The 26,572-nt window shown below is 46.4% G+C and overlaps 1 protein-coding gene across 3 annotated transcripts in view; it reads right to left on the bottom strand.

The window, feature by feature from the left end:
* Positions 1–6,619: 6,619 nt before the first annotated feature.
* The window catches only part of tmem177 (transmembrane protein 177), a 48,006-nt gene continuing 28,053 nt past the window's right edge, over positions 6,620–26,572 (bottom strand). The window contains exons 1-2 of one of the 3 annotated variants that reach the window (XM_038790056.1): positions 13,839–13,963; positions 6,620–8,345 (exon numbers count right to left, since the gene is read on the bottom strand). In XM_038790056.1, the coding sequence (XP_038645984.1) occupies positions 7,381–8,316 (936 nt within the window). In that variant the 5' untranslated portion in view covers positions 8,317–8,345; positions 13,839–13,963 and the 3' untranslated portion in view covers positions 6,620–7,380. Of the gene's footprint in view, positions 8,346–13,786; positions 13,964–26,572 lie in introns of those variants that run through there. The other 2 variants (XM_038790057.1, XM_038790058.1) reach the window with 2 other exon arrangements.

The following is a 26,572-nucleotide window of genomic DNA, read 5'->3' on the forward strand; positions in this document are numbered from 1 at the left end:
CCCTACAGTAACCACCCTCACCCACGAAAAAGCAGTCCAACAGGTTACAGATAACACTAAAGCGGCACAAATGGCTGCAGCTGTCCGATTAGGCACAAGAAGGAAGCAGAATAAAGCCTGCTTTGACAAAACTGTCCACCCCATAGAGTACAGTCAGTCAGTAAGTAATGGTTTCACTTTACAACCCCAGTTCTTTCCTCTCCCCCAAATCTGCAGGACCCTACTCCATTTCTGACAAAGTGAGCCCCTCCGTGTACAAGGTAACGTACCCCAACGGTAAAACTGGTTGGTTCCACATCAACCAACTCAAAGTCTATGGGTCACAATGTAGCCACTCCCACCACATCTCTTTGACAATAGGAGATGATTACGCCCAGCCCATCGACAACCCAGTCCAACCCCTACGCCAACCCTCCCCCAGCCATGCCGGCATTTATCCCTTGTCCACGCCCACAGACCCGAACTTGTCTCCGCCTACAGGTATGAACTTTCACCTTGAACTTGACTCTGAAGACAGCGAGAGCCTCCCGGATTTGATTACTATCCCTGAACACTGGCGCGATCTCTCTGCCCCCAGTCACTCCAGCCTCCGGAACCAAAATTTAGATATCTTTGACCTCCTATATGCCCTCCCCGAGCCACCGCCACAGCCGCCTGACCACAGTAACTTGCCCTCCACTCCCACCACCCCTATGGCTCACGACAAACAAGCCCCTCTTTGACACCACAACTCTTGCTGACTGGTAAGGCACAACGATTCGGACCATCCGACGGCCCACACCGCCAAGGCACAGAAACTGCAGACACGAGTCTGGCAACCGGGAAATGGGGATGATTCAGATACTGACTCTCGTTTTGGTAATGCTGTTTGGTACAGAATCCTGAGGTGTCCAGATGATGAGAAAGAGACACCTCCTAAGTATTAAGATGTCCAAAGTTCTGATGGAGCCTGCCGCCTTTTTCCATCTTATTTTTCTACTACATGGTTTTAATTCATGTCGTCCGACACACAATTACTCTTCTGATTCGAGGGTACGATACCCAATGTCAGTTAAAGGCACATGTTTGTCGAGAAACAGATCACTGTTCTTCCAGTCTTTATGATTAGGTTCCACACAACTACAAATTCTTACCGTCCACCCAGGTCGGAAGTAACGGCACTAATCCCTGCCCTACTTGAGGACCCCAAATGCATCCGGTCAGTTAAGCTCGGGTAGTGGAGTAACGGCACTAACCCCTGCCCTACCCAGGGATTCCACCCATTCCTCTCCCGCAGTGGCCCACACACACCTCATGTTCCCGTCACTTCATATGCTCTGGAATGGTTCTCTACACTGTCTTTGGCAGGACTTAGTTTCACCTTCTCTGCTCTCCGTTTGGTTGTGGTATGAAGAATGCATTTTGCCATGTTCCGTAGGCTTACCCCTTCTTTCCTTCACCTCCCGTGACCCCCTGGTCCTTCCCACATATGACACAATTGGTTGCTGATCTCTGCTGCTATACACGTTGCTACACGCGAACTACCACTGAGCTGTTTTTGAAAACACACCATTATTCTTAGAATTCCCCCTATACCAAAAAGGGCTGACATTCTAAATGGTGAACAGGGATTCTCACTCCCTGACTCTGATGCAGGCTTTGATGGGTGCTATTCAGGTCAAACTATATTTTCAAGTTATCCCCCGGTATAACCCACACCTTCACCGAAGAATTTTACCTACTTACCCCTTAGTAGCATCGATGTCCTGGGTCCTGCGTTGTTAAGTAAGTAAAGTAGGCTAATAACCACTGTTTCAGGTTAAAACATTTTAGTTATTTTATTATTATAATTTTTTTTATAGCTGTAAACTCTTTCTTAACAGAAAGGTAAAAAGATCTTGCTTCTGGATCCTTCCTGTTGGTTGAAGGGACCTTCAGGTCCACCTTGACAATCAATCTTCTTTTAAATCTGGTCTTCTTGAGATGTATTCGCTGGTGAACTCGGTTGCTGTGTCCTATCCTTCCCATGTACCGAGCTGTGAGAGCTGGCTCTGGCGGCTGTCCCCTTTCTTTGGGTTTATATTCTCTTTCGAAGAGATATTAAGTTTTAACGACTTTATTGTAAATGAGCTTGTTTCACTTTGATTGTTAAAAAGTATCTTTGATGTAAACATTTTAATACAACTAATTATTCATTTTGGGCATAATGTCACCTCTCAGATCTGATTAAAAAATGCTTTGGTTTCAATAGGTGTTACTTTTATTTCTGTGATTTCGAATCGTTTTATTTTCTAATTGTCCCCAGCTCATAACTTTGCCTTTGATTTTGACTTTAAATTAGACAGGTTGTCTCCAATTTTCTTTTAATTGACTTGATGTTCGTAGAATTTTACACTTAGAATTGACACCAAATTCGACTGAGCATCATCCATCCTTTCCAGCTGTTTACTAAGAGAGTTTACTTCAATTAAGGTGTGAAACTTTGCTTTTAGCTGTATGCTAAAATTTAACTTGGTTATGACTTGAAAGACCTGCCTGTTTTAAACATTCGTCACTTAATTCAATTGAAACTCTCATCCATGCTTTTCCAGAAACTTCCTAAGATAGTTACATCCTATGAAGGTGTGAGCCATTGTTTTAGCTAAATACCAGAATCCTGTGTGTTTGCTAAGCCTGCTTGTGAGAAAGAATCTGCATTTTATAATCCTGCTCTTTGCAGCTGCTATTAACCTTTTGTGGGATCTTTCCCTGTATCCTCTCAGACCAGATATTGCCAGACTTCCATGTTTCAAATGACACATTTTTCTGCATTTTCAAGAACAGGGCCCTGGGACGAAAATCTATAAAACTGGTCGCCCTGAGATTCAGCTGCTTAAGATATGCCTCAACCACCACAGGTTGCAAGTAAAGAAAAGGCCGGTCGAAGAAATTGCCCGATCGCTCCCAGCATCGACCACAAGCTGCGAGTCTCTGTACTTTAAAAGAAAAATTTCATTTCTTGTCTCTCCAAAATGGTATTTTTTAAAAAATGAGTCACACATGGTGACAATCATAACGGGTAATTGGAGTAAGGAGAGAAAGACTAATAAAATGAGATATTAACCAAAGAGAATAACAGATACTATGCCTGCACCCGCAGGATTACATGGAAAACAGAAGACACAGGATGAAGCAAGGACTGCTGACATGCGTTTGGATCATCGCTGGACTTCTACAACTGCGCGCGCAACAAACCTTTGTAACAAATCCTACACAAGCCCCGAACATTACCACCCAACAGGCCACCACCAGCCCAGGTACTACACCAAACATAAAGACAGACATCGAAACCCCCACTTGGTGCGAAAACATTGCCAAATGAAACCCCCTTTCATACATCGTAGAGGCCCTTCTAGTAATTGCAATAATCTGCAGTGTCATTTAGACACTCCGACTCCGTAAATGGCGAGCAAAAGCCTCCTGCTCCCCGATATATACAGTCCGATCCCCCTTCTTTGGAATTCAATTAAATTGAACTCATGTAACTATCGCTGCTAAAAATAAACCATTTAACTTTAAACCATTAATCTTTAACTTTATTAGGATTAAGTAGAAATGTGATGCAGCTGCTTTAAATTTTGTACTGTATATAAGGGAAGGTTTGTGGTTCTCTAAGATAAATAGAAATACCCACAGTATTGGCGACGCTGTTGGGACCGAAACAGAGCAACACTAGGACCAAAAATCAGGAGCTTTTGAGCCTCAACATTTCTGAAGTTCCAAGATTAATTCCTGCATTTGGGGACAATATTCTGGAGGGATAGCTTTGGGCTCAGTTTGGAGTTGGTTCTTACTGTCTGTGGACATGGAGACCTGCTCAAACTTTGAACCCAATCCCCACTTAGGACACCACAACAGCAGTTTAGGGACAGGATCCCAGAGCATAGGGCAATTGGCATGTTATCCAAGTACAACAGATCATTTAAAGCTCATCTTCTATTTTGCTCAATTCCCACAGGGCTGAACTAATAACCCAGAGCTGAGCATCTACATCCGACCACAGGTGCTTGAGAATCTGAATATTTATAAAACATATTACAATAAAAAGCTAATCAGGAGAAATGACCCAGTGAAGTTAAAGATTGTCATAAAAACCCAATCATTTCATTAATGTATCTTGGGGAAGGGAACCTCCCTGTTCTCACCCAAGCTGGCCCATAACAGACGTCAGGTCCACCCGAACGTCCCTCTGAAATGGACTGACAAACCACCCAGTTGTCAGGATACCTGGGATGGACAATAAATGCCAGTCTTGCCAGTGATATCCAGCTCCTGAGAATGAAGACAAATTGCGAGCTAAGCAAGTTCCTTTCTCGGGTTAATTGTGCCAATTGCTCCAATGGAAGACAGTCTTGAAAAATTATATAAAATGATGGGCCATCCAGTATCTTGATTTGGCTGTGAACTCGGCTTGCCCACTCAACTGCTGCTCGCCAGCGATCTTCAGCGAGGCTTACCAAAGCTGGATTCTAATTTCCACTCTTAGCACATGACTTGTTTTTAGACAAGATCTGCACTCCACCTACAATGGTTAAGCAAATGAGCTAACTCAAAACGTCTGGTGGATTCAGGTCTGTAGGGCAAAATTGGCCACGATTCAGTTTGGAATGTTGAATTTCTTGGTCAAGTGCACCATCTAAGTAACAGGACTATACAGATCGTCCACCTTCCAGTTTGCAATGCTTTAGCTATTGTTTCCAAATGATGAATACATACCAGCAGCTGTGCCTTGGCAAAACATGTGTGTAGGTTTAATTAAAGACCTACTCATCTTGCAAGTGCAATTAATTAGTTTTCTACAGGTTTTGGTGGCCAAATGCAATAACCTTTCAATGAAACATGGGATCTAATACAGCCCAGAACGTTGGAAGAATTCTTTATTTTGTACAAATTATTGCAGACAGCATATAAGTTATGGAAGTTAGCCAGTCTTAATTTAAGCAAATAAAGAGTGCAACAAGAGAAAGAGCCGGCCTCACGGAAGCAGCACAAAATTCCTAACATTTCGCTTTTGGGAATACAGATTGTTCAGGCAGAATGCAAATACAGCTTGAGCATCTCTTATCCGAAATTCCAAAAACTGAAAGATTCTGTGAAATCTGCACTTTTTGAGCGGCAGTACCGACGTGATGTCACGGGTCCCCGGGCGATGCGCAGGTCCTAACGCCTGCACATACGTAGTTTCCAATGCACCATACATGCACAATTCCCAACACGCAGCAGATGCACATTATATTCCTAAATCGGATTGCCACCAGGCCCAAAGCATTCCGGATAAGGGGTGCTCAACCTGTATTGCATTACCAATATTTTAACTGTGGAGTGTAGCACCTTCAGTGAATGATATGCTCACATGCCGGTGAAATGCACCATTCGGCACAATGAGAACTCAAGGTAGGAAATCAAAGTTGGAAGCACTTCTTGTACATTATCAGACAGCAGAGGTATTAAAACATGCCTTGTTGGCACCTGCAAAAAAAAAAACTCGAAGTCCGTTCAGCCTCCTAACACTCAGCTGGCACTTATACACTGGTCATAATTTAACGTGAACACTTATTATTTGCAATATATTTGCACGAATTAAACTTTGGGGTAACTAACAATCGGTTTATTTTCACTCCTGATCCATGTGCATGGTTTGATTTCATTTCATAATGGTCTTAAATATGAAATGTCATGGAAAAGAGTGAAAGTTAATGCTTCATAATGTTCCCACCCCCATTAATTACCCAAATCCATGATGCTGCTGTATTTCTGATACTGAGAAAGAGGTAGTCCATTCACACACATCATGCCTCTCTCCACTCTCGTTATTTCATCAATATGGATGGAGAACCTTCTTGGATAGGATTTTCCCGCTCTGGTAATCAGACTGCTGAAATTCACCCTGCTTGGCAAGTTCAAGAGTTGACCATCAATTAAGACCGGCATTCAAATTCATTTTAGTCATCAAGCGTTTTTACTCATGCGGCATGGTGGCACAGCAGTTAACACTGCTGCCTCACAATGCCAGGGATCCGGGTTTGATTCCGACGTCGGGCAATTGTCTGTGTGGCATTTGCGCCTTCTTCCCGTGTCTGCGTGGTTCAGTAACGTGGACTGGCTACGCTAAATTGTCCCTAGGTGGGATTATGGGGTTAGGGTGAGGGATTGGGCCTAGGTAGGGTGCTCTTGCAGAGGGTTGGTGCAGACTCGATGGGCCAAGTGGCCTCTTTCTGTACTGTAGAGATTCTATGATTGTATGAATGCTTAATTCGCAATTTCTGTTCGAACTGCTATTTGTCAACACCTCCAACAAATATGTTTCCTTACTAGTCAATGTAAGGCGACATGAAGAAAAGGTTACTGACGGATTTAAATCTACATCTTCCAGCAGACCATGCAAAATCATCACGCTCATGGATTTAATAACTTGAGAAAAATTGAAGCCCAAATTTATTCTTGATCATCAAAAAGGCAAAGAAAAACTCCAGAATACCGGCTTGTCATCGAAACCGTACAGTGCAGGCCATTCGGCCCATTGAGTCAGCACCTACCCCCCCCCCCCCCCCCCCCCCCCCGCCGCAACCGAAAGAGCACCTCATCTAGGCCCACTCCCCTGCCCTATTTCCATAATCACGTAACCGGCACATCTTTGGACTGTGAGAGGAAACCAGAGCAGACACGGGAAGAATGTGCAAATTCCACATTCAACCAAGGCTGGAATTGAATCCGGGTCCCCGGCATTGCGATGCTATAAAAGTGAATGCAGTAGACATCAAGTGGCAAAACCCAGGGAATCCAACATTATTAATCACTGTACTGGCAACACTGACCACAAAATTAATTTTTGGGACGTTAGGCTACTCCCTCTATAGGAGAGCTGTGAAAACAAGAATTGGAGAAAGGAAAACTGGTTCAGAGGAACGCAGAAACCCGTAAAATGAAATTGAAGAGAATTCACTGACACATGATAACATACAAATAAATACCATCAGATCATTTTTCCTTTCACGGGTGGTGGGCGTCGCTGGCAAGGCCAGCATTTGTTGCCTATCATCTAACTGCCCTCGAGGTGGTTTGAACCACCTGTTGAACCGCTGCTTTACATCTGGCGCAGGTACACCTACAGTGCAAAAATGGCGACAAAGATCCAAGTCAGGGCGGTGTGTGGCCTGGAGAGGAACTTGCAGGCGATTGTGTTCCCATGCATCTCCTGCCTTTGTCCTTCTAGGTAGAGACCGCAGGTCTGCAAGGTGCCATTGAAGGAACTTTGATGAATTGCTGCAGTGCATCTTTTACATGGTGCACGGTGCTGCCACCGTACATAGCTGGTGGAGAAAGTTCATGTTTAATTTGGTGGATGGGGTGCCAGCCATTAGTTTACATCCAGCAATCCTTCAGAGTATTTTCAATCATCTCTTTCCTGGAGGTGTATGGAGCATGTTTTAGTCTGAACCAATGCTTTGGGAACAGGTTTCCATTGGTTGCATACATTTCCACTCCTTTTTTGCCCAGGAGAGAACGAAACGTTTTATTCCGTGCAAGCACTTTATCATAAAACTCAATACCTCCTTCTGCATAGTTCTTTGATATTGTAGCTGTCCGGCGGTCCGATCTGTAGTCAAGCCAGTGACTAACTGCATCGGAAAGAAGAAAATAACCCACAAGTCCCATTGCTGCTACAGCCAGGTTATAAAAGCCACGTAACATTAAAGGGCCAGAGTAAAGGCCAAGGGCTTGTTTTGCTGCCACTCCAGTCAGATACGTGCCCGCCAAACAGGCTGATCCCACCAGTGAATGAATGATGGGGCTGTTGCTCTGTAAATATATAATCTCTCTCGCAATGGCAAACTTCTGTGCATCAGAGGAGAAGGTGAGGGATTCTCGGAGGGCTTTTCCAACCTCACTGTCCCACTTGACGTCTCTGCCATTGATCATGACAATTCGATTGGTTATCCCTTTCCCTTCGTTATCTGAGCTATTGAAATTGGCAGGGATGCCAACGATGGAACCAGCTGGTAGCCAAGGAACACCCGCACTCACTGGCTGAAAGCTGAAGGCAGAGAACGCTGCGTAATTTGGAGCTGAGTCCACCCCAACATCTTTAAGCACCTCCTGAAAAGTATTCTGCAATTTGTCCGAGAGTTGAGCAGGGACCCCTCTTGACCAAGCTTGGTACAACTTTCCGTATGTCCGCTGGGGGAAAACATGGCAGAAGGCATTGGCAACAAACAACCCTCCACAGGAAACAGCCAGCAACTTTATTCGATGCTTGCTGGCAAATACAGCAAGTTTCCTAACAAACTGACTCGCCATCCCCCAACTGTATGTAGGAACTTGTTTATCTGTAAGAGACAATATCATATTTAGACATGGGCAGGTGAACAAACCAAATAATTTAACTAAAAAATTAAAAATCTAAAACCATTACACTAGGGGAAAGAAACAAAGTCATTCCAAAGTAACACTTTCCTGTCATCTACAAACATGATTTCCAACCTGTATGATTTTCAATCTGACTCTTAATTCAAGTTAATTTGCACTACAGCATCAGTAAAAAAAAAGCTGGGAGCGATTAGCAGTGGAGGCACATTTCTGGCAGGTCCTTAGCTACTGCCTTTTTAAAATTTACTATTAAACAAGATGGCGCACACTATTACTTATTCAAGATACTGGAGAGGAAGTTTCCTCTTATGGGGAACTAGAACTAGAGACAGAGTTTAAAATTAAGGGGTCTCCCATTTAAGACTGAGACAAAAGGTGTCTGGATGTGCACCTCATGTGTGTACCCTAAACGGCTACTGACCAAATGCTGGAATGTGTGATTTCAGCCGAGTGGTTCATTTCTTTGGCCGATGCAGACAAGATGGGCCAAGCGGTCTCTTTTTGTGCCATCAACTTTCTATGATTGGTAGGGAAAATCTTTTTTTCTTTCATAAGATTGTTAGTCTGTGGTATTCTCCTCCGCAGGGAGCAGTGAGGGAAGGTCACTGAATCTTTTTGAGGGGGAGTTAGATCCTCTGCCCTGTCAATCAATAATCTAAAGTTACAGGGGAAGATGGGAAAGAAGAGATGAACAACAATCAGATCAGCCATGATCTTATCAAATGATGGATCGGGGATGAATGGTCTACTCCTGCTTTCAATTTGTCTGATGTAGAGAAAAATGAAAAGTATAACGGCAGTTCCACTTCCACAAACAGGTAGGCACTGATTCGCCATGTTATAATAATAATCTTTATTATTGTCACAAGTCGGCTTACATTAACACCGCAATGAAGTTACTGCGAAAAGCCCCTAGTCGCCACATTCTGGCACCTGGTCGGGTACACAGAGGGAGAATTCAGAATGTCCAATTCACCTAACAGCACGTCTTTCGGGATTTGTGTGAGGAAACCCACACAGACACAGGGAGAACATAGAACAGTACAGCACAGAACAGGCCCTTCGGCCCTCAATGTTGTGCCGAGCCATGATCATCCTACTCAACCCACGTATCCACCCTATACCCGTAACCCAACAACCCCCCCCTTAACCTTACTTTTATTAGGACACTACGGGCAATTTAGCATGGCCAATCCACCTAACCCGCACATGAAATGAAAAAATGAAAATCGCTTATTGTCACGAGTAGGCTTCAATGAAGTTACTGTGAAAAGCCCCTAGTCGCCACATTCCGGCGCCTGTCCGGGGAGGCTGGTCTTTGGACTGTGGGAGGAAACCGGAGCACCCGGAGGAAACCCACGCACACAGGGGGAGGACGTGCAGACTCCGCAGACAGTGACCCAAGAGGGAATTGAACCCAGGACTCCGGTACTGTGAAGCAACAGTGCTAACCACTGTGCAACTGTGCCGCCCATCTCTAATCTTCTCCAATCCCACAACTACTCCTGCCCCCTGTGCTTATGTAATTCTAGCCTCGTGTGTCCCCAATTTGAATCGCTCTACCACTTACGGTAATGCTTTAAATGGCCGAGGAGCTGAATTTCCACCCTAACATTCGCTGCCACTCAAAATATTCCTTAAAACTTACCCCTTTTAACAAAGCGTTTTGTAATTTAGCCATGTCTGTTATGTGGCTTGGTGATGATCTTTGGGATCTATCATTACACTTAAGCCACGACATAAATAAAAGTTATTGTTGTCACCAGTATACAAAGCTCTGCTTCCCTTGATTAAAGCTTCATAAGGAACAAACGTAACATGGCAGGGTCCACTTGTGCTTTAGATGAATGCAGAACGTTACAGCACAGAGGTAGGCCATTCAGCCCATCATGTCCTTTTTTCTTTTCATGGGATGTGGGTGTTCCAGATTTCTTTCTGAAACAGTCTCACACTTAAAGAGTTTTAATAATGGGAGATGAGGAAATGGCTGAGGAACTGAACAGGTTTTTTGGGTCGGTCTTCACAGTGGAAGACACAAATAACATGCCAGTGACTGATAGGAATGAGGCTATGACAGGTGAGGACTTTGAGAGGATTGTTATCATTAAGGAGGTAGTGATGGGCAAGCTAATGGGGCTAAAGGTAGACAAGTCTCCTGGTCCTGATGGAATGCATCGCAGAGTGCTAAAAGAGATGGTTAGGGAAATTGCAGATTCACGAGTGGTGATTTACCAAAATTCACTAGACTCTGGGGTGGTCCCGGTGGATTGGAAATTTCCAAAGTGACACCAATGTTTAAAAAAGGAGGTAGGCAGATAGGAGGAAATTATAGGCCAGTGAGCTTAACTTCGGTAGTAGGGAAGATGCTGGAATCTATCATCAAGGAAGAAATTGCGAGGCATCTGGATAGAAATTGTCCCATTGGGCAGACGCAGCATGGGTTTGTAAAGGGCAGGTCATGCCTAACTAATTTAGTGGAATTTTTTGAGGACATTACCAGTGCAGTAGATAACGGGGAGCCGATGGATGTGGTATATCTGGATTTCCAGAAAGCCTTTGACAAGGTGCCACACAAAAGGTTGCTGCATAAGATAAAGATGCACGGCATTAAGGGTAAAGTAGTAGCATGGATAGAGGATTGGTTAATTAATAGAAAGCAAAGAGTTGGGATAAATGGGTGTTTCTCTGGTTGGCAATCAGTAGCTAGTGGTGTCCCTCAGGGATCCGTGTTGGGCCCACAATTGTTCACAATTTACATAGATGATTTGGAGTTGGGGACCAAGGGCAATGTGTCCAAGTTTGCAGATGACACTAAGATGAGTGGTAAAGCGAAAAGTGCAGAGGATACTGGAAGTCTGCAGAGGGATTTGGATAGGTTAAGTGAATGGGCTAGGGTCTGGCAGATGGAATACAATGTTGACAAATGTGAGGTTATCCAGTTTGGTAGGAATAACAGCAAACGGCATTATTATTTAAACAATAAAATATTAAAACATTAATGCTGTGCAAAGAGACCTGGGCGTGCTAGTGCACGAGTCACAGAAAGTTGGTTTACAGGTGATTAAGAAGGCAAATGGAATTGTGTCCTTCATTGCTAGAGGGATGGAGTTTAAGACTAGGGAGGTTATGTTGCAATTCTATAAGGTGTTAGTGAGGCCACACCTGGAGTATTGTGTTCAGTTTTGGTCTCCTTACTTGAGAAAGGACGTACTGGCACTGGAGGGTGTGCAGAGGAGGTTCACTAGGTTAATCCCAGAGCTGAAGGGGTTGGATTACGAGGAGAGGTTGAGTAGACTGGGACTGTACTCGTTGGAATTTAGAAGGGCGAGGGGGGATCTTATAGAAACATTTAAAATTATGAAGGGAATAGATAGGATAGATGCAGGCAGGTTGTCTCCACTGGCGGGTGAAAGCAGAACTAGGGGACATAGTCCTAAATCTACTTCCCCTTATTTTGAGGCTGAGTTTAGGAGGAACTTCTTCACCCAAAGGGTTGTGAATCTATGGAATTCCTTGCCCAGTGAAGTAGTTGAGGTTCCTTCATTAAATGTTTTTAAGGTAAAGATAGATAATTTTTTGAAGAATAAAGGGATTAAGGGTTATGTTCGGGCTGGAAAGTGGAGCTGAGTCCACAAAAGATCAGCCATGATCTCATTGAATGGCGGAGCAGGCTCGAGGGGCCAGATGGCCTACTCCTGCTCCTAGTTCTTATATCCATTGCTTTTAATTTCTTCACCAGAGGAAATACCTCCATATCTACCTTAAACATTTGAAACAGCTCAATCAGATTATTTTGGGCAGCACAGTATCACAGTGGTTAGCATTGTCCTCTGGGGCATTGTCTGTGCGGAGTTTGCACATTCTCAGTTTCTACGTGGGTTTCCACCGGGTGCTCCGGTTTCCTCCCACAGTCCAAAGACGTGCAGGTTACGTGGATTGGACATGCTAAATTGCCTTTAGTGTCCAAAAAGGATAGGAGGGGTTAATGGGTTACAGGGGTAGGATGGAAGTGAGGGCTTAAAATGGGTCGATGCATGCTCGATGGACCGAATGGCCACCTTCTGCATTGTATATTCTATCACCCTTCAATATATATTTTTAAAATTACTGTCTCAAGAGGCCTGGGGTCACTGACAAGGCCAGCGTTTATTGCCCATCCCTAATTGCCGGTGAACTGCCTTTATTAACCATTGCAGTCCACATAATACAATGGACAGTGCAGAAACCAGCCACAGGCGCCGGAATGTGGCAACTAGGGGCTTTTCACAGTAACTTCATTGAAGCCCACGTGTGGGCTTCATTTTCATTTCATTTCATTTTCATTGTGACAATAAACGATTATTATTATGGCCCATCGAGTCTACACCAGTCCCTGAAAGAGCACCCTACCTAAGCCCACACCTCCACCCTATCCTTGTAACCCAGCACCCCACCTAACGTTTGGACACTACAGGGCAATTTAGCATGACCAATCCACCTAACCTGCACATCGTTCGACTTTGGGAAGAAACCGGAGCATCCGGACGATACCCACACAGCCACAGGGAGAACGTGGAGACTCCACATAGACAGTGACCCAAGCTGGGAATCGTATCCGGGTCCCTAGCGTTGTGAAGCAAGTGCTAACCACTGTGTACCATGCCATTTGGTGTAGGTACACCCTCAGTGCTGTTAAGGCAGTTCCACGATTCTGGCCCAATGACACAAAAGGATCAGCAACATAGTTCCAAATCAGAATGGTGCAGGGTGACAAATGATTCTGTAAAATACAGGATTGTCCCTTATTTGCTCAGTTCACCTCAAGTTGCCTCCACCAAGGACAGTTTGCAATTTGTGCATGTAATGCAATCTCCCTCCCAGCAGCTTGACACCAAAAACTGATACATGTTCACTTTCCCCACCATCCCTTCCAGCTTCCACAGCACCCTCACCCTCTTGCAGCTTTTGAGCTGCCAACAACGAAGCCCTTCAAATGTTCACCAGGAGTCGGTCACCCATGGATGGTGTGTGGTGTGGAGGGGAACTGAAGTTGGTGGTGTTCCCAGACATCTGCTGCCCTTGTGGGTGGTAGAGGTGGAGGGTGTCATGGAAGGAGGCCTGGCGCTAACCTCAAGCCCAGTCTGTCCTGCTGGAGTAATGGAGACCCTTTAGGGTGGATCTGCATTGAACTGCAGCCCCATCCCCTCCATGACCACCTTGCAAACATGTATTAGTGAATGGAGAAGTTTCTTGTTTTAAAACGAGCAGCAGCAGGTGGAGCAAAACCCGCCCCGAGGCTGGGGTTGGATTCCCGGGGCCGAGTCAGCAGCTCAGCCTGAGCCCTATCCCCCCAGCCCCCAAACACCCAGAGACCGGCGCCGACTCACCACACTACCTATCAAACAAACTGATCACTACGCACGTTTTCACCCACTCCCCACTCCCCCTGACGCCAACTTGCTCTCCATCTTTACCTCCGGCTCCAGGAAACCACAGGAAGAGGCGGACGCCGCTTTACGACAACCGCAGGATCCGGAATACGGCAGGATTCCGGAACACGTGATCCCCAGGCTCTGAAACGAACGAGGCCGCGGGCGCCGCCATCTTTGTAAGGTCCAGGGCCGGAGAGCGTCGATCAATGAACGGCCATCTTTATAAGGTCCGGGGCCGACGAAGGAGAGGGTCAATCAATGAGCGGCCATCTTTGTAAGGTCCGGGGCCGGCGAACGAGAGTGTCGATCAATGAGCGGCCATCTTTGTAAGGTCCGGGGCCGGCGAACTAGAGGGTCGATCAATGAGCGGCCATCTTTGTAAGGTAAAATCCATATACCATTTGTTTGTCGAGCCAATGAATAAACATTTTTGTAAAGTAGGGTTAATAAGTGAATAAATGTACTGGAGGGCACCTCGTGGGAGATGTTATGGTAAAATATGTTTTAAGAGCTAATTTTATTAAGCAGCATTAGCGTCATGTAAGTGCCAGGCAATGACAAGAGAGAATCTAACCATCTCCCCTTGACATTCAATGGCATTACCATCACTGCATTAGCATTATCATCAATGTCCTGAGGAGGCTCCCTCTCCATTGCGGGCAAAACTCTGGTCATCAGGTGTGAGGTACTCTCGGTGTTACTGTACGTGGCGCAGGTCTGGCCATTCACTCGGACCTACGCCGCAGCAGTCACCCGGGCCATCTTCAAATTCATTTGGAGATCCAAGATGGACCGGGTCCGAAGAGACATAATGTACAAGCCTCTAGAAAAAGGAGGGAGGAACGTAACCAACGCCACCCTCATCCTGATGGCCACCTTTGTGTGCAGCTGCATCAAGCTGTGCGTAGACCCTGAGTATGCAAACACCAAGTGTCACTACATACTGAGGTTCTACCTGTCTACCTGTGTTACGAAGGATGGGCTTGGCCTCATTGCCGCGGAACGCTCCAAGCAGTTGGACCGTGCCGTACCACCTGTCCTTTGTGGAAACGTTTTTGAAGAAAAACACCTTTGACCACAAAGCAATTAAGCAGTGGTCAGCATGTAATGTCCTCGAGGCTCTCAGGGAAAAGGAGACTGTGGGGGACGTTGGATGGTTCCATGAGCAGACTGTCAGAGTCATCTGGCAGAACGCCTCATCACCAGAACTTTCAAACAAGCACCAAGACCTAGCTTGGCTGGTGGTGAGAAGGGCCCTCCCTGTCAGATTCTTCATGTACACCCGAAGGCTCAGCACCGTTGCACGCTGCCTTCAGAGTGGCTGTGGGGGAGATGAGACGGTCACACACCTCCTTGTGGAATGTGCCTTTGCAAAGAAGGTCTGGAGAAAGATGCAGTGGTATCTGTCAAGGTTCATCCCAAGCAGCTCAGTAACACAGGACTCTGTGCTCTACGGACTGTTTCCAGGGACACACACCGAGACAAATATCAACTGCTGCTGGAAGGTCATCAACTCGGTGAAAGACGCTCTTTGGCCTGCCCGAAACTTGCTGATCCTCCAGTGCAAAGAATTGTCCTCGACTGAGTGTTGCAGACTGGCACATTCCAAGGTCCAGGACTACATGCTGAGGGACGCACTCAAGCTTGGGGCAGCTGCCGCCAAGGCGCAATGGGGAAAGACCACTGTGTAAGGTCTTACCAGCAACTGTACACCGAGGGATTGGCAACAGTGTAAAGCCCCTCGGTCCGGATCTTCAATACCACAATGTATGAAAGAAACAATGCAATGTAAATAATTAAGAAAGAACTGTAACTTAAAGTAGGATACGTGTGTAACGTTATCCCAATTGAATTGAAGAAAGACAAATGAATGTAACTCAGATGGAAATGTACAGACAAGACAATTTGAAATGTTCTGTAAAGTTTATGATAAATTTTATGAATAAAGTATATTTTTTGAAAAAAAAAATCAATGCCCTGAGGAGATTTCATACAGTGCAGTAGGAGACCATTCGGCACATCGTGTCTGCAGCAACCTTCTGAAAGAGCATCCCACCACCCCACTCTATCCCTGTAACCCCACCAAACCGGCAAATTCCTGGACATTAAGGGGACATTTAACATGGCCAATCCATCTAACCTGCACATCTTTGGACTGTGGGAGGAAACCGGAGCACCCGGAAGAAACCCACGCAGACACTGGGTAAAGTGTTTCCCGTAAAGGGATAATCACCACAATCTCCTAGCTCTCTTTGTTCCAATAAATCAATCTCCATTTCCTTGGTTTCTTCTCTTAAAATGACTGAAGGATATTTTTCAGTTTCTTTCCTCTCCTGTATTTTTGCACAAATTATTTCTCTCCGATGTCAGAAAGAACAAGACTTATATTTGTGCCATCAGAATGTCCCAAGATGCTCCTTAGCCAATCTATTACGTTAGAAGTGTAGTTTCTGTTGAAATGTAGGCAAATAGGTAGCAATACGACCATAAGACATAGGAGCAGAATTAAGCCACTTGCCCCATCGAGTTTGCTCCGCCATTCAATCATGGCTGATATTTTCTCATCCCCATTTTCCTGCCTTCTCCCCATAACCCCTGATCCCCCTATTAATCAAGAACCTATCTATCTCTGTCTTAAAGACACTCAGTGAATTGGCCTCCACAGCCTTCTGCGGCAAAGAGTTCCACAGATTCACCACCCACTGGCTGAAGAAATTCCTCCTCATCTCTGTTTTAAAGGATCGTCCCTTTAATCTGAGATGGTGTCCTCTGGTTCTAGTTTTCCTAGCAACAGTGCCTTCAGTACCTTCTTCCAGATCATTAATGTATATTGTAAAAAGTTGTGGTCCCAGCACAGACCCCTGAGACACACCACTAGTCATCGGCTGCCATCCTGAAAAAAGACCCCTTTTTCCCCACTCTCTGCCTTCTGCCAGTCAGCCAATCCTCTATCCATGACAGGATATTACCCTTAACACCATGAGCTCTTAACTTATTTAACAGTCTCCTATGCGGCACCTTGTCAAAGGCCTTCTGGAAATCTAAATAAATCACGTCCACTGGTTCTCCTTTGTCTAACTTCCTTGTTACCTCGATGTCTCACAAAGTGGGAAAGTGAGCAGTTAATATGTTTTAGTTGGAAGATAAATGCTGGCCAAGACACCTCACTGCTTGCTGCATCTTATGCCGTATTGGTATCTACTTTCAGTGGCAGGAAGGACTTTGATTCAGCATCTCATCCAAAATACAACACTCCCACACTAATGCACTGAAACACCAACCGAGATTATGTAATCCGTGACTGCCTTGCCAATCAAAAATATGTGTAACTCAGCCTTGAGCATATGCAATGATTTAACTTCCACTGTTCGCTGGGGAAGAGCATTTTAGACATTAGCATCTCTGAGTGAAGAAATTCTTCCTCATCTCCATCTTAAATGGGAGACAACTTATTTTGAAACTATGTCTTCTATTTGTAGATTCCCCCATGAAGGAAAGCATTCTGTCAGCATCTACCTTGCCAAGCCCCTCAGCATCTAATATGTTGCAATAAGATCACCCCTTCTTCTCTCTCCCTTCTGCTAATCTCCTCTGCTCCCGACTCTTTCTGTTCTCCCCCTCTCTGTCTCTCCCCTCTCCCTCTTTCCACTCCCCTCTGCTCCATTGTCTCCCTCCCTTCTCTCTCCTCCCCCACGTTATCCTCCTCTTTTCCCTTCCTTTCTCACCCTCTGCTCTTCCTCTTCCTTCGTCTCCTCCACCCCCTTCCTCTCCTCCATCCTCCGAAACCAGAGATCTCACGTTTTTGGACCGGACGGAGCCAGAAGTGATGTTGAACGCTGGCTTCTGCAGTTTTCCGGCCAGTTTGTGCAGCAGTAATAGTGACCGGAATGAGAAGTATTAGGTTGGGAAAGTTGGGGGTTGGGGATGTGGTTGTATCAGAGAGAGTCGTCGGGGTAGGGAGGTTTGGGATTTGGGATGGGGCCTGTGGGGGGGGGGGGGGGTGGGGAGAGGGGTTGTGTGAAGTTCAGAAGGAGCCGCCGAGGCTTGGAGTTCAGTGGTGAGGCCCAGAGATCAGGAGTAACGTGGGGGGGGGACACGTGGTTGGGGATAGTGGGATGACAGAGAGATTAGACCCAGAGATTGGGGTGTTGTGATGGGCGGGGGGGGGGGGGGTGCGGGTAGGGGTTGAAGGAGAGTGTTTAGACCCTAGACTGGGGGATACAGGAGGTTTTAGATGCTGAGACAAGGCAAGGTTGGGGGTGCTGTGGTTGGGTGTTGTGGGGGTGGAAATTTAGACCCTGAGGTTATTGGGGGTGGGTATATAATTTTATACGCCTCAAGCAGGTCCCCCTCAGACTTCTCTGCTCCAGGGAAACCAATCCCATCCTATCCAGTCTCTCTTGATAGCTGAAACAAACCAGCCCTAGCAACATCCTGGTTGTTGTTGAAAACTCACCACTATTCTCAAAATTCCCCCTATACCAAAAAGGGCCACCATTCAAAATGGTGAACAGGGATTCTCACTCCTTGACTCCGATGCAGGCTTTGGTGGGTGCTATTCGGGTCAAACTATATTTTCAAGTTATCCCCTGGTATAACCCATACCTTCACCGAAGATTTCACCTACTTACCACTTAGTAGCATCGATCCTGGGTCCCGCATTGCTAAGTAAGTAAAGTAGACTTAGGAATAACCACTGTTTCAGGTTAAATTACGTTATTTTATTATTATATTTTTTATTTTAAAATCTGCAATCACTTTCTTTACAGAAAGGTAAAAAGATCTTGCTTCTGGATCCTTCTGGTTGGTTTAGGGACCTTCAGGCCCAACTTGACAATCAATCTTCTTTAAAGTCTGGTCTTCTTTAGATGTATTCTCTGGTGAGCTTGGTTGCTATGTCTTGTCGATCCCATGTACTGAGTTATGAGAGCTGGCTCTGCTGGCTATTTCTGAGATGACTCTGAGCTGACTCTGCCTCCCCATTAAATTCTAGTCTTCCTTAGATGTATTAGCTGTTTTATCTCGGCTGCTATGCCCTATCTTTCCCATGACCGAGCTGGCTGTAAGCTGAATCTGCTTGATTCTCTTGTTCCTTCTCTGCTTCTCTCTGAATTCTGGTTCTGGTAGTTCCTGCCCTGGTCTCTAGGTTTATATTCTCTTTCTAACAGTTATTAAGTTTTTATGACTTTATTGTAAAGTAACTATTATTTCACTTTGATTGTAAAAATTATCTTTGATCTAAACATTCTAATATAACTAAGTATTTATTTTGACATGACCTCACCTCTCAGGTCTCTGATTACATTGTTTCCTTTGTGATGTTCAAAGTTCCTTTGTGATATTCAAAAATGCTTTAGTTTCAATAGAGGTGTGAATTTTGGTTTGGTTCCTGTCATTTCTATAGTTTTATTTCCCAATTGCGTCCCCAGCTCATAATTTTGACTTTGATTTTGGCTTTAAATTATGTTTCTCGTAGACCGATAGTCTCCAGTTTTCTTTAATTTACTTGATATCAGCAGAACTTCACACCTAGAATTGTCACCAAATTCAACTGAACCTCATCCTTTCCTTTCCAGCTGCTGACTAAGAGAGTTAATTTCAATGAAGGTGTGAAACATTGCTTTTAGCTGTATGCTAAAATCCACTTGGTTATAACTTGAAAGGTTTACATTTATCACTTAGCTCAACTGAAACTCTCATCCATGCTTTTCCAGATGCTTACTAAGATAGTTACTTTCAATGAAGGTGTGAGCCATTGTTTTTAGCTTCATTCAAAACCCCTGCGTGTTTGTTTGGGAGAAGGAATCTGCATTTTATAATCCTGCTCTTTGCAGCTGCTATTAACCCTTTGTGGGATCTTTCCCTACATTCTCTCATGTTTCTCTCAGACCAGATATTGCCAGACTTCCATGTTTCAAATGACACATCTTTCCATATTTTCATTAACGTGGTGAGTCTCCTCGGCACCCTCTCCGGTACAATCACTTCCTTTCTACAGTGTGGTGATGAGAACTGTACACGGTATTCCAGATGGGACCTAACCAGCATTTTATACAGCTCCAAAATAACCCCCCCACTCTTATATTCAATGCCTCGGTTAATAAAGGCAGGAATCCCATAGGCCTCCTTAACCACCTTATCTACCTGTCCTTCTGTCTTCAGAGATCTGTGAACCGGCACACCAAGATCCCTTTGCTCCTCTGTACCTCCGAGGGTCCAACCAGTTATTGCCTTGTCAGTCCTCCCAAAATGCATCACCGCACACTTTTCACCATTTGCCACTCTTCTGCCCATCAAACCAGCCCGTCTATATCACCCTGAAACCTAAGGCCTTGTTCCTCACTATTTAACACACCACCAATTTTTGTGGCATCCGCAAACTTACTTATCATACCTCCCACATTCACATCCAGATCATTCACAGATCCCTGCGGAACATCACTGGACACAGGCTTCCAGTCACAAAAACGTTAACCATCACCCTCTGCCTCCTACCACTCAGCCAGTTTTTGATCCACACTGGTCTGGATCCCATGGGCTCTTACCTTCTTCATCAGCCTTCCATGTGGCACCTTTTCAAAAGCCTTACTAAGGTCCATGTAGACTACAGCAACCATACTACCCTCATCTACACACCTGGTCATCTCCTCAAAAATTTCAACCAGATTGGTAAGACACAACATCCCTTTGATAAAAGATGCTGACTATTTGTTATTAATCCTTGCCTCTCCAAGTGGAGATTAATTCTGTCCCCCAGAATTTTTTCCAGTAGATTCCCTACCAATGAGGTTACTCACTGGCCTGTAATTTCCTGGTTAGTCCCTACTTCCCTTCTTGAATAATGACACTATATTAACTTCCTGACATCTCTCCTATGGCCAAAGTTTTGAATTTTTTTGTCAGAGCCACTGCAATCTCCTCCCTTGCCTCCCACAACAACCTGGGATACATCCCATCGGGCCCCGGGGATTTATCCATTTTTAGGCCTGGTAAATCTGTTGAATTGTCCTCCCTCTCAATGTCAAGTAATTCAAGTAAATCACATTGCACCTTCCTGATTTCTAAACCTACAACATCCTTCTCTGTCGTGAACACAGATGCAAAGTACTCATTTAAAACCTCACTTATATCTTCTGGTTCCACATGCAAATTGCCACATTGGTTCCTAATGGGCCCTACTCTTGCCCTGGTCAATCTCCTGCCCTTAATATATTTATAACACACCTTTGGATTTTCCTTTGTTTTACCCATCGGTGCTTTTTCATGAACCCTCTTTGCTCTCCTAATTTCTTTCTTAAGTAACCTTCTACACTTTCTATATTCCTCTCGGGCTTCCACTGCTTTGAGCCCTCATTATTTTCCAGAAGCCTCCCTTTTTTCCCTTATCCAACACTTATCTATCCCTTGACATCCAGGGTTCCCTGGACTTTTGCTGCCACCCTTCACTATCATGGGAACATGCTGGCCCTGTACTCTCTCTATTTCCTTTTTGAATGAATCCCGCTGCTCCGATGTCTATTTTGCTGATGCATCGCATCATGAGCTACAATGTCCATTGTGTAATTGCTAAATTAAAGGGAGTGAAGGAGCAGAGGACCAAGGTGTCGGTGTGCATAAGTTATCAAAGGTGGCAGGATAGATTGAGAGTGTGGTTAGCTCACAGCATCCTAGGTTTTATTAATAGAGACATAGAGCACAAAAGTGCTTGTACAGCTGAAGTCCCGTGTGTCACACAAAGAAAAATGTGAAAGTGTTGGAGAGAGTGCAGAAACGATTCATGAAAATGGTTCCAGGGATGAAGAACTTCAGTTGTGTAGATCGATTGGAAAGGGGGGGGGGGGGGGGGTGACATTATGTAGAATGTCGAGTATATAAAGAGTTAATGTAATATCATAATTGACCACTAGATGGAGATGGGAACAGACCTATAAAAGATCTGACTGTCCGGTTTCAGGGTGAGAGTGTAGGAGAGAGCAGAGTACAGTTTAAGATAGAGAGCATGAGACAAGTATTAGTATAGTGTAGACTGTAGTTTAATAGATTAGTGCTTGTTATCGGAGGAAGTGGTTGAGCTGTATATTAAGTAGTGTAATAAATGTTAGTCTTGTTATTAAACTTAGCTTGTGTGGTCTTTATGAACACTATGACATCCATCCTGAGTATGATAACCACAAAGAACACCACAGGTGGCACTGTTATCTGTGAAAGAGAAACAGGATCGAGGTATAAAATAACCATGATGGGTCTGGAGGGAGTAGATTGAGAAAAACATCTTCCCATCGGTGGAAGGAAGCATTGAGAAGGAAAAGGGCACAGATTTAACATAATTGGCAAACAAAATAATGGTGACGAGGAGAAAGACTTTCACGCAACGAGTGTTTAGGACTTGGAATGCGGTGTCTTGAGAATGTCTTGAAGGCAGATTTCAATTGAGGTATAGAAGAGAGAATTGGATTATTATCTGAAAATAACCCCATAATTCCCGTACCAGCCTCCCCAAACAGGTGCCGGAATGTGGCGACTAGGGGCTTTTCACAGTAACTTCATTTGAAGCCTAGTTGTGACAATAAGCGATTTTCATTTCAAAAGGAAGAAGGTGCAGGGCTGTGGGAAGGTATCCAAGGAGTGGAATGAGGTAAATTGTTCTTTTGGAGATCCAGGACAGACGCGATGAGCAGCATGGTAGCACAGTGGTTAGCACAGTTGCTTCACAGCGCTGGGGTCCCAAGGGTTGATTCCCGGCTTGGGGCCCCGTCTGTGCGGGGTCTGCACGTTCTCCCTGTTTTTGCCTGGGTTTCCTCCGGGTGCTCCGGTTTCTTCCCACAGTCCAAAGATGTGCGGGTTAGATGGATTGGCCATGCTAAATTGCCCTTAGTGGTCAAAAAAAGGTTAAGTGGGGTTATTGGGTTATGGGATTAGGGTGGAGGCATGGGCTTGAGTGGGGTTCTCTTTCCAGGGGCCGGTGCAGACTCGATGGACCGAATGGCCCCCTTCTGCACTGTAAATTCTATGAATGGTCTCCTTTTGTGCTGGAACCATGCTGTGATTCTGTGACAATGCTTTCCCCAGTGACTGATAGTTCAGGGTGCAAGGAGCAGAATTTCAGTGCACAGAGAGGGTTTTGGGAACTGACATCAAAGCATTGTTATAATGAATGCAAAATACAGTAGATGCTGGAAATACTAAATAAAAACAGTCAGTGTTGGAAAATCTCAGCAGATCTGGCAGCAACCATGGAGAGATAAACAGAGTTAACATTTTTAGTCAAATCTGACTCTTCTTTGGAGCAGGAAAAGGTAAAACTGGCGACTTCCTTGGAGGTCGCTTTTCAAAGCCTCAGTGCATTCCCAACTGATCACGCGACCTTATCGTGGACCCCGACCAAAGACTGCCCCAGGCCTGCGCTGCGCGGCCACCCACCCACCAGGGAGGACTATCGTGCCATTTCTGCGGCCAGCCCCAGCACCCCCGACAGCAATGCCCGGCCTGCAACGCAAACTGCAGCAGCTGCGGGCGAAATGGACACTTTGCCAAGGTCTGCCTGGCCAGGTTGAGAGGGTTGTTAAGAAGGCGTACGGTGTGTTAGCTTCTATTGGTAGAGGGATTGAGTTTCGGAGCCATGAGGTCATGTTGCAGTTGTACAAAACTCTGGTGCGGCCGCATTTGGAGTATTGTGTGCAGTTCTGGTCGCCACATTATCGGAAGGATGTGGAAGCATTGGAAGGGGTACAGAGGAGATTTACAAGAATGTTGCCTGGTATGGAGGGAAGATGTTATGAGGAAAGGCTGAAGGACTTGAGGCTGTTTTCGTTAAAGAGAAGAAGGTTAAGAGGTGACTTAATTGAGGCCTACAAGATGAACAGAGGATTAGATAGGGTGGACAGTGAGAGCCTTTTTCCTCGGATGGTGATGTCCAGCACGAGGGGACATAGCTTTAAATTGAGGGGAGATATAGGACAGATGTCAGAGGTAGGTTCTTTACTCAGAGAGTAGTAAGGGCGTGGAATGCCCTGCCTGCAACAGTAGTGGACTCGCCAACACTAAACGCATTGAAATGGTCATTGGATAGGCATATGGACGATAAGGGAATAGTGTAGAGGGACTTTAGAGGGGTTTCACAGGTCGGCGCAACATCGAGAGCCGAAGGGCCTGTACTGCGCTGTAATGTTCTGTGTCTATGTCTAAGTTGAAAAACCCCACTCCAACTTGAAAACTCCCTCCTCCAACCCTCAGGCTCGCAGACCCCGTAACGTGGCAGCGGGTCTGCGCACTCCGCCTCCGCACATGTGCGACTCACGGGGGCAGCCATCTTGGCCATCCTTTCGCACGCTGCCGGCCACGTGTGATCCATGGGGGCCACCATCTTCCTCGCCGCCCGCCACATGTGATCCATAGGGTGGCCATCTTGGACGCCATCTTCCTCGCCGCCCGCCTCGTGCGATTCATGGGGGTGGCCATCTTGGACACCATCTTCCTTGCCGCCCGCCACGTGCGATCAACGGGGGCCGCCATCTTGGCCATCACCCGCTACCCAACTCGAAAAGTAATTGCGGAGCCGCTCCAGCACCGCCGACCATGCCGCCGTCTACCCTCAACTCCGCGCCGTCACCTTGGACCAATGCAAAAGCTCCCAGACCTCTGTGCCCGCTCCTACTAGGACTGGATTTCCAGTGCAACCTCAGGAGCCTCACACTCAGCTTTGGCGGGCCCCTGCCCCCACTCACTATACGCAACCTAGCAACCCTGAAAATCGACCCCCCCTCACTCTTCGCTAATCTCACCGCCAACTGCAAGCCAGTGGCCACTCGTAGCAGGAGGTATAGCCTGCAGGACAGGGTGTTCATCAGATCTGAAGTCAGGCGCCTGTTGCGTGAAGGAATCATAGAGGCCAGTAACAGCCCCTGGAGAGCTCAGGTGGTGGTCGTCAAAACTGGGGAAAAGCTCCGGATGGTGGTTGATTTCAGCCAGACCATGAACCAGTTCATGCACCTTGATGCGTACCCCCTCCCCCGGATTGCGGACATGGTAAGCCAGATCGCACAGTACCACGTGTTCTCCACGGTGGATCTGAAGTCTGCATACCACCAGCTCCCAATCCGCCTGGAGGATCGCCACTACACGGCGTTCGAGGCAGACGGCCACCTTTTCTATATCCTCCCGGTCCACTTTGGCATCACAAACGGGGTTTCGGTGTTCCAACGAGCAATGGACCGAATGGTGGACCAGTACGGGCTCTGGGCCACTTTCCCGTACTTGGATAATGTCACCACCTGCGGCCATGATCAGCAGGACCACGACGCCAACCTCCACCGATTTCTCCAGACCGCCCATAAGCTCAACCTCACCTATAATAAGGAGAAATGTGTTTTCCGCACCACCAGGCTAGCCATCCTCGGCTACATCGTGGGAAACGGAGTCCTAGGACCCGACCCTGACCGTATGACCTCTTACAACTCCCTCTCCTTCACTGTCCCAAGGCCCTCAAGAGGTGCCTCGGATTTTTTTCGTACTATGCCCAGTGGGTCCCCCAATATGCGGACAAAGCCCGCCAACTATTTAAGCCCTGCACAGTGTCTTCACCCTGTTCGGTTTCCCCAACTATGTCCACAGTGACAGGGGCTCGTCCTTCATGAGCAACGAACTGCGTCAGTACCTGCTCAGTAAGGGCATCGCCTCGAGCAGGACTACCAGCTACAACCCCAGGGGGAACGGGGAGGTGGAGAGGGAGAACGCGACGATCTGGAAGACCGTCCTACTGACCCTACGGTCCAGAAACTTCCCGACCTCCCACTGGCAGGAGGTCCTCCCCGATGCGCTCCATGCTATTAGGTCCCTCCTTTGTACGGCCATGAATCAGACTCCTCATAATCGCCTATTTGCCTTCCCTAGGGGAACTACTACGGGGGCCTCGCATCCGTCCTGGTTGAGGACACCGGGCCCCGTCCTGCTTCGAAAACACGTTCGGACACATAAAATTGACCTCCTGGTAGAGAGGGTCCAGCTCCTGCACTCGAACCCCCACTATGCGTTTGTTCAACACCCCGATGGCCGACAGGACACCGTTTCCCTCCGGGACCTGGCACCCGCAAGCTCTACTACCACTACCGCCGATGTACCTCCCACACTACACCTCACCGACTTCCCATGCCCTGCGTCCCTGCATCTATTTGCTCCCCACGCTCCCTTCCACCCAACACACCGGTCCGCAGGAACGAAGCTCAGGAAGAGCCATCCCCGGAGTCTGCCCCCAGACCTGCACCTGACACCCTTCCACACCCACCCAAAGCAGCTGCAGCACCTGTGCTTCATTGGTCGCTACGCACGATCCGGGCGCCGGACTGCCTGAACTTACGAAGAAAATGAAAATCGGTTATTGTCACGAGTAGGCTTCAATGAAGTTACTGTGAAAAGCCCCTAGTCGCAACATTCCGGCGCCTGTCCGGGAAGGCTGGTACTTATAAACACGTCACCCCCGCTGGACTTGATTTTTTTAACAGGGGGTGAATGTGGTAAATGTGTAACCACTATAATTCACTGTACATTACTGTATCTCTGTGGGCTCCATCTGTGAGCCGTTGCGCGGCTCTGCCCACAGGGGGAGATGAGGAGCATGTACAGGGCTCCGCCCTTGGATCTGCCCCTTCAGGAAGTATAAGTGCTGCGGTCTGCGAGTCCGCCCTCAGTTTAGCACAGTCGCAGGCAGGCTCAGTTGTAAGCCGATTAAAGCCACAGTTTACCCAACTTGTGTCTCAGTGTGAATTGATGGTCGCATCACA

Source organism: Scyliorhinus canicula, chromosome 2 (assembly GCF_902713615.1).
Source record: "Scyliorhinus canicula chromosome 2, sScyCan1.1, whole genome shotgun sequence".
Classification (NCBI taxonomy): domain Eukaryota; kingdom Metazoa; phylum Chordata; class Chondrichthyes; order Carcharhiniformes; family Scyliorhinidae; genus Scyliorhinus; species Scyliorhinus canicula.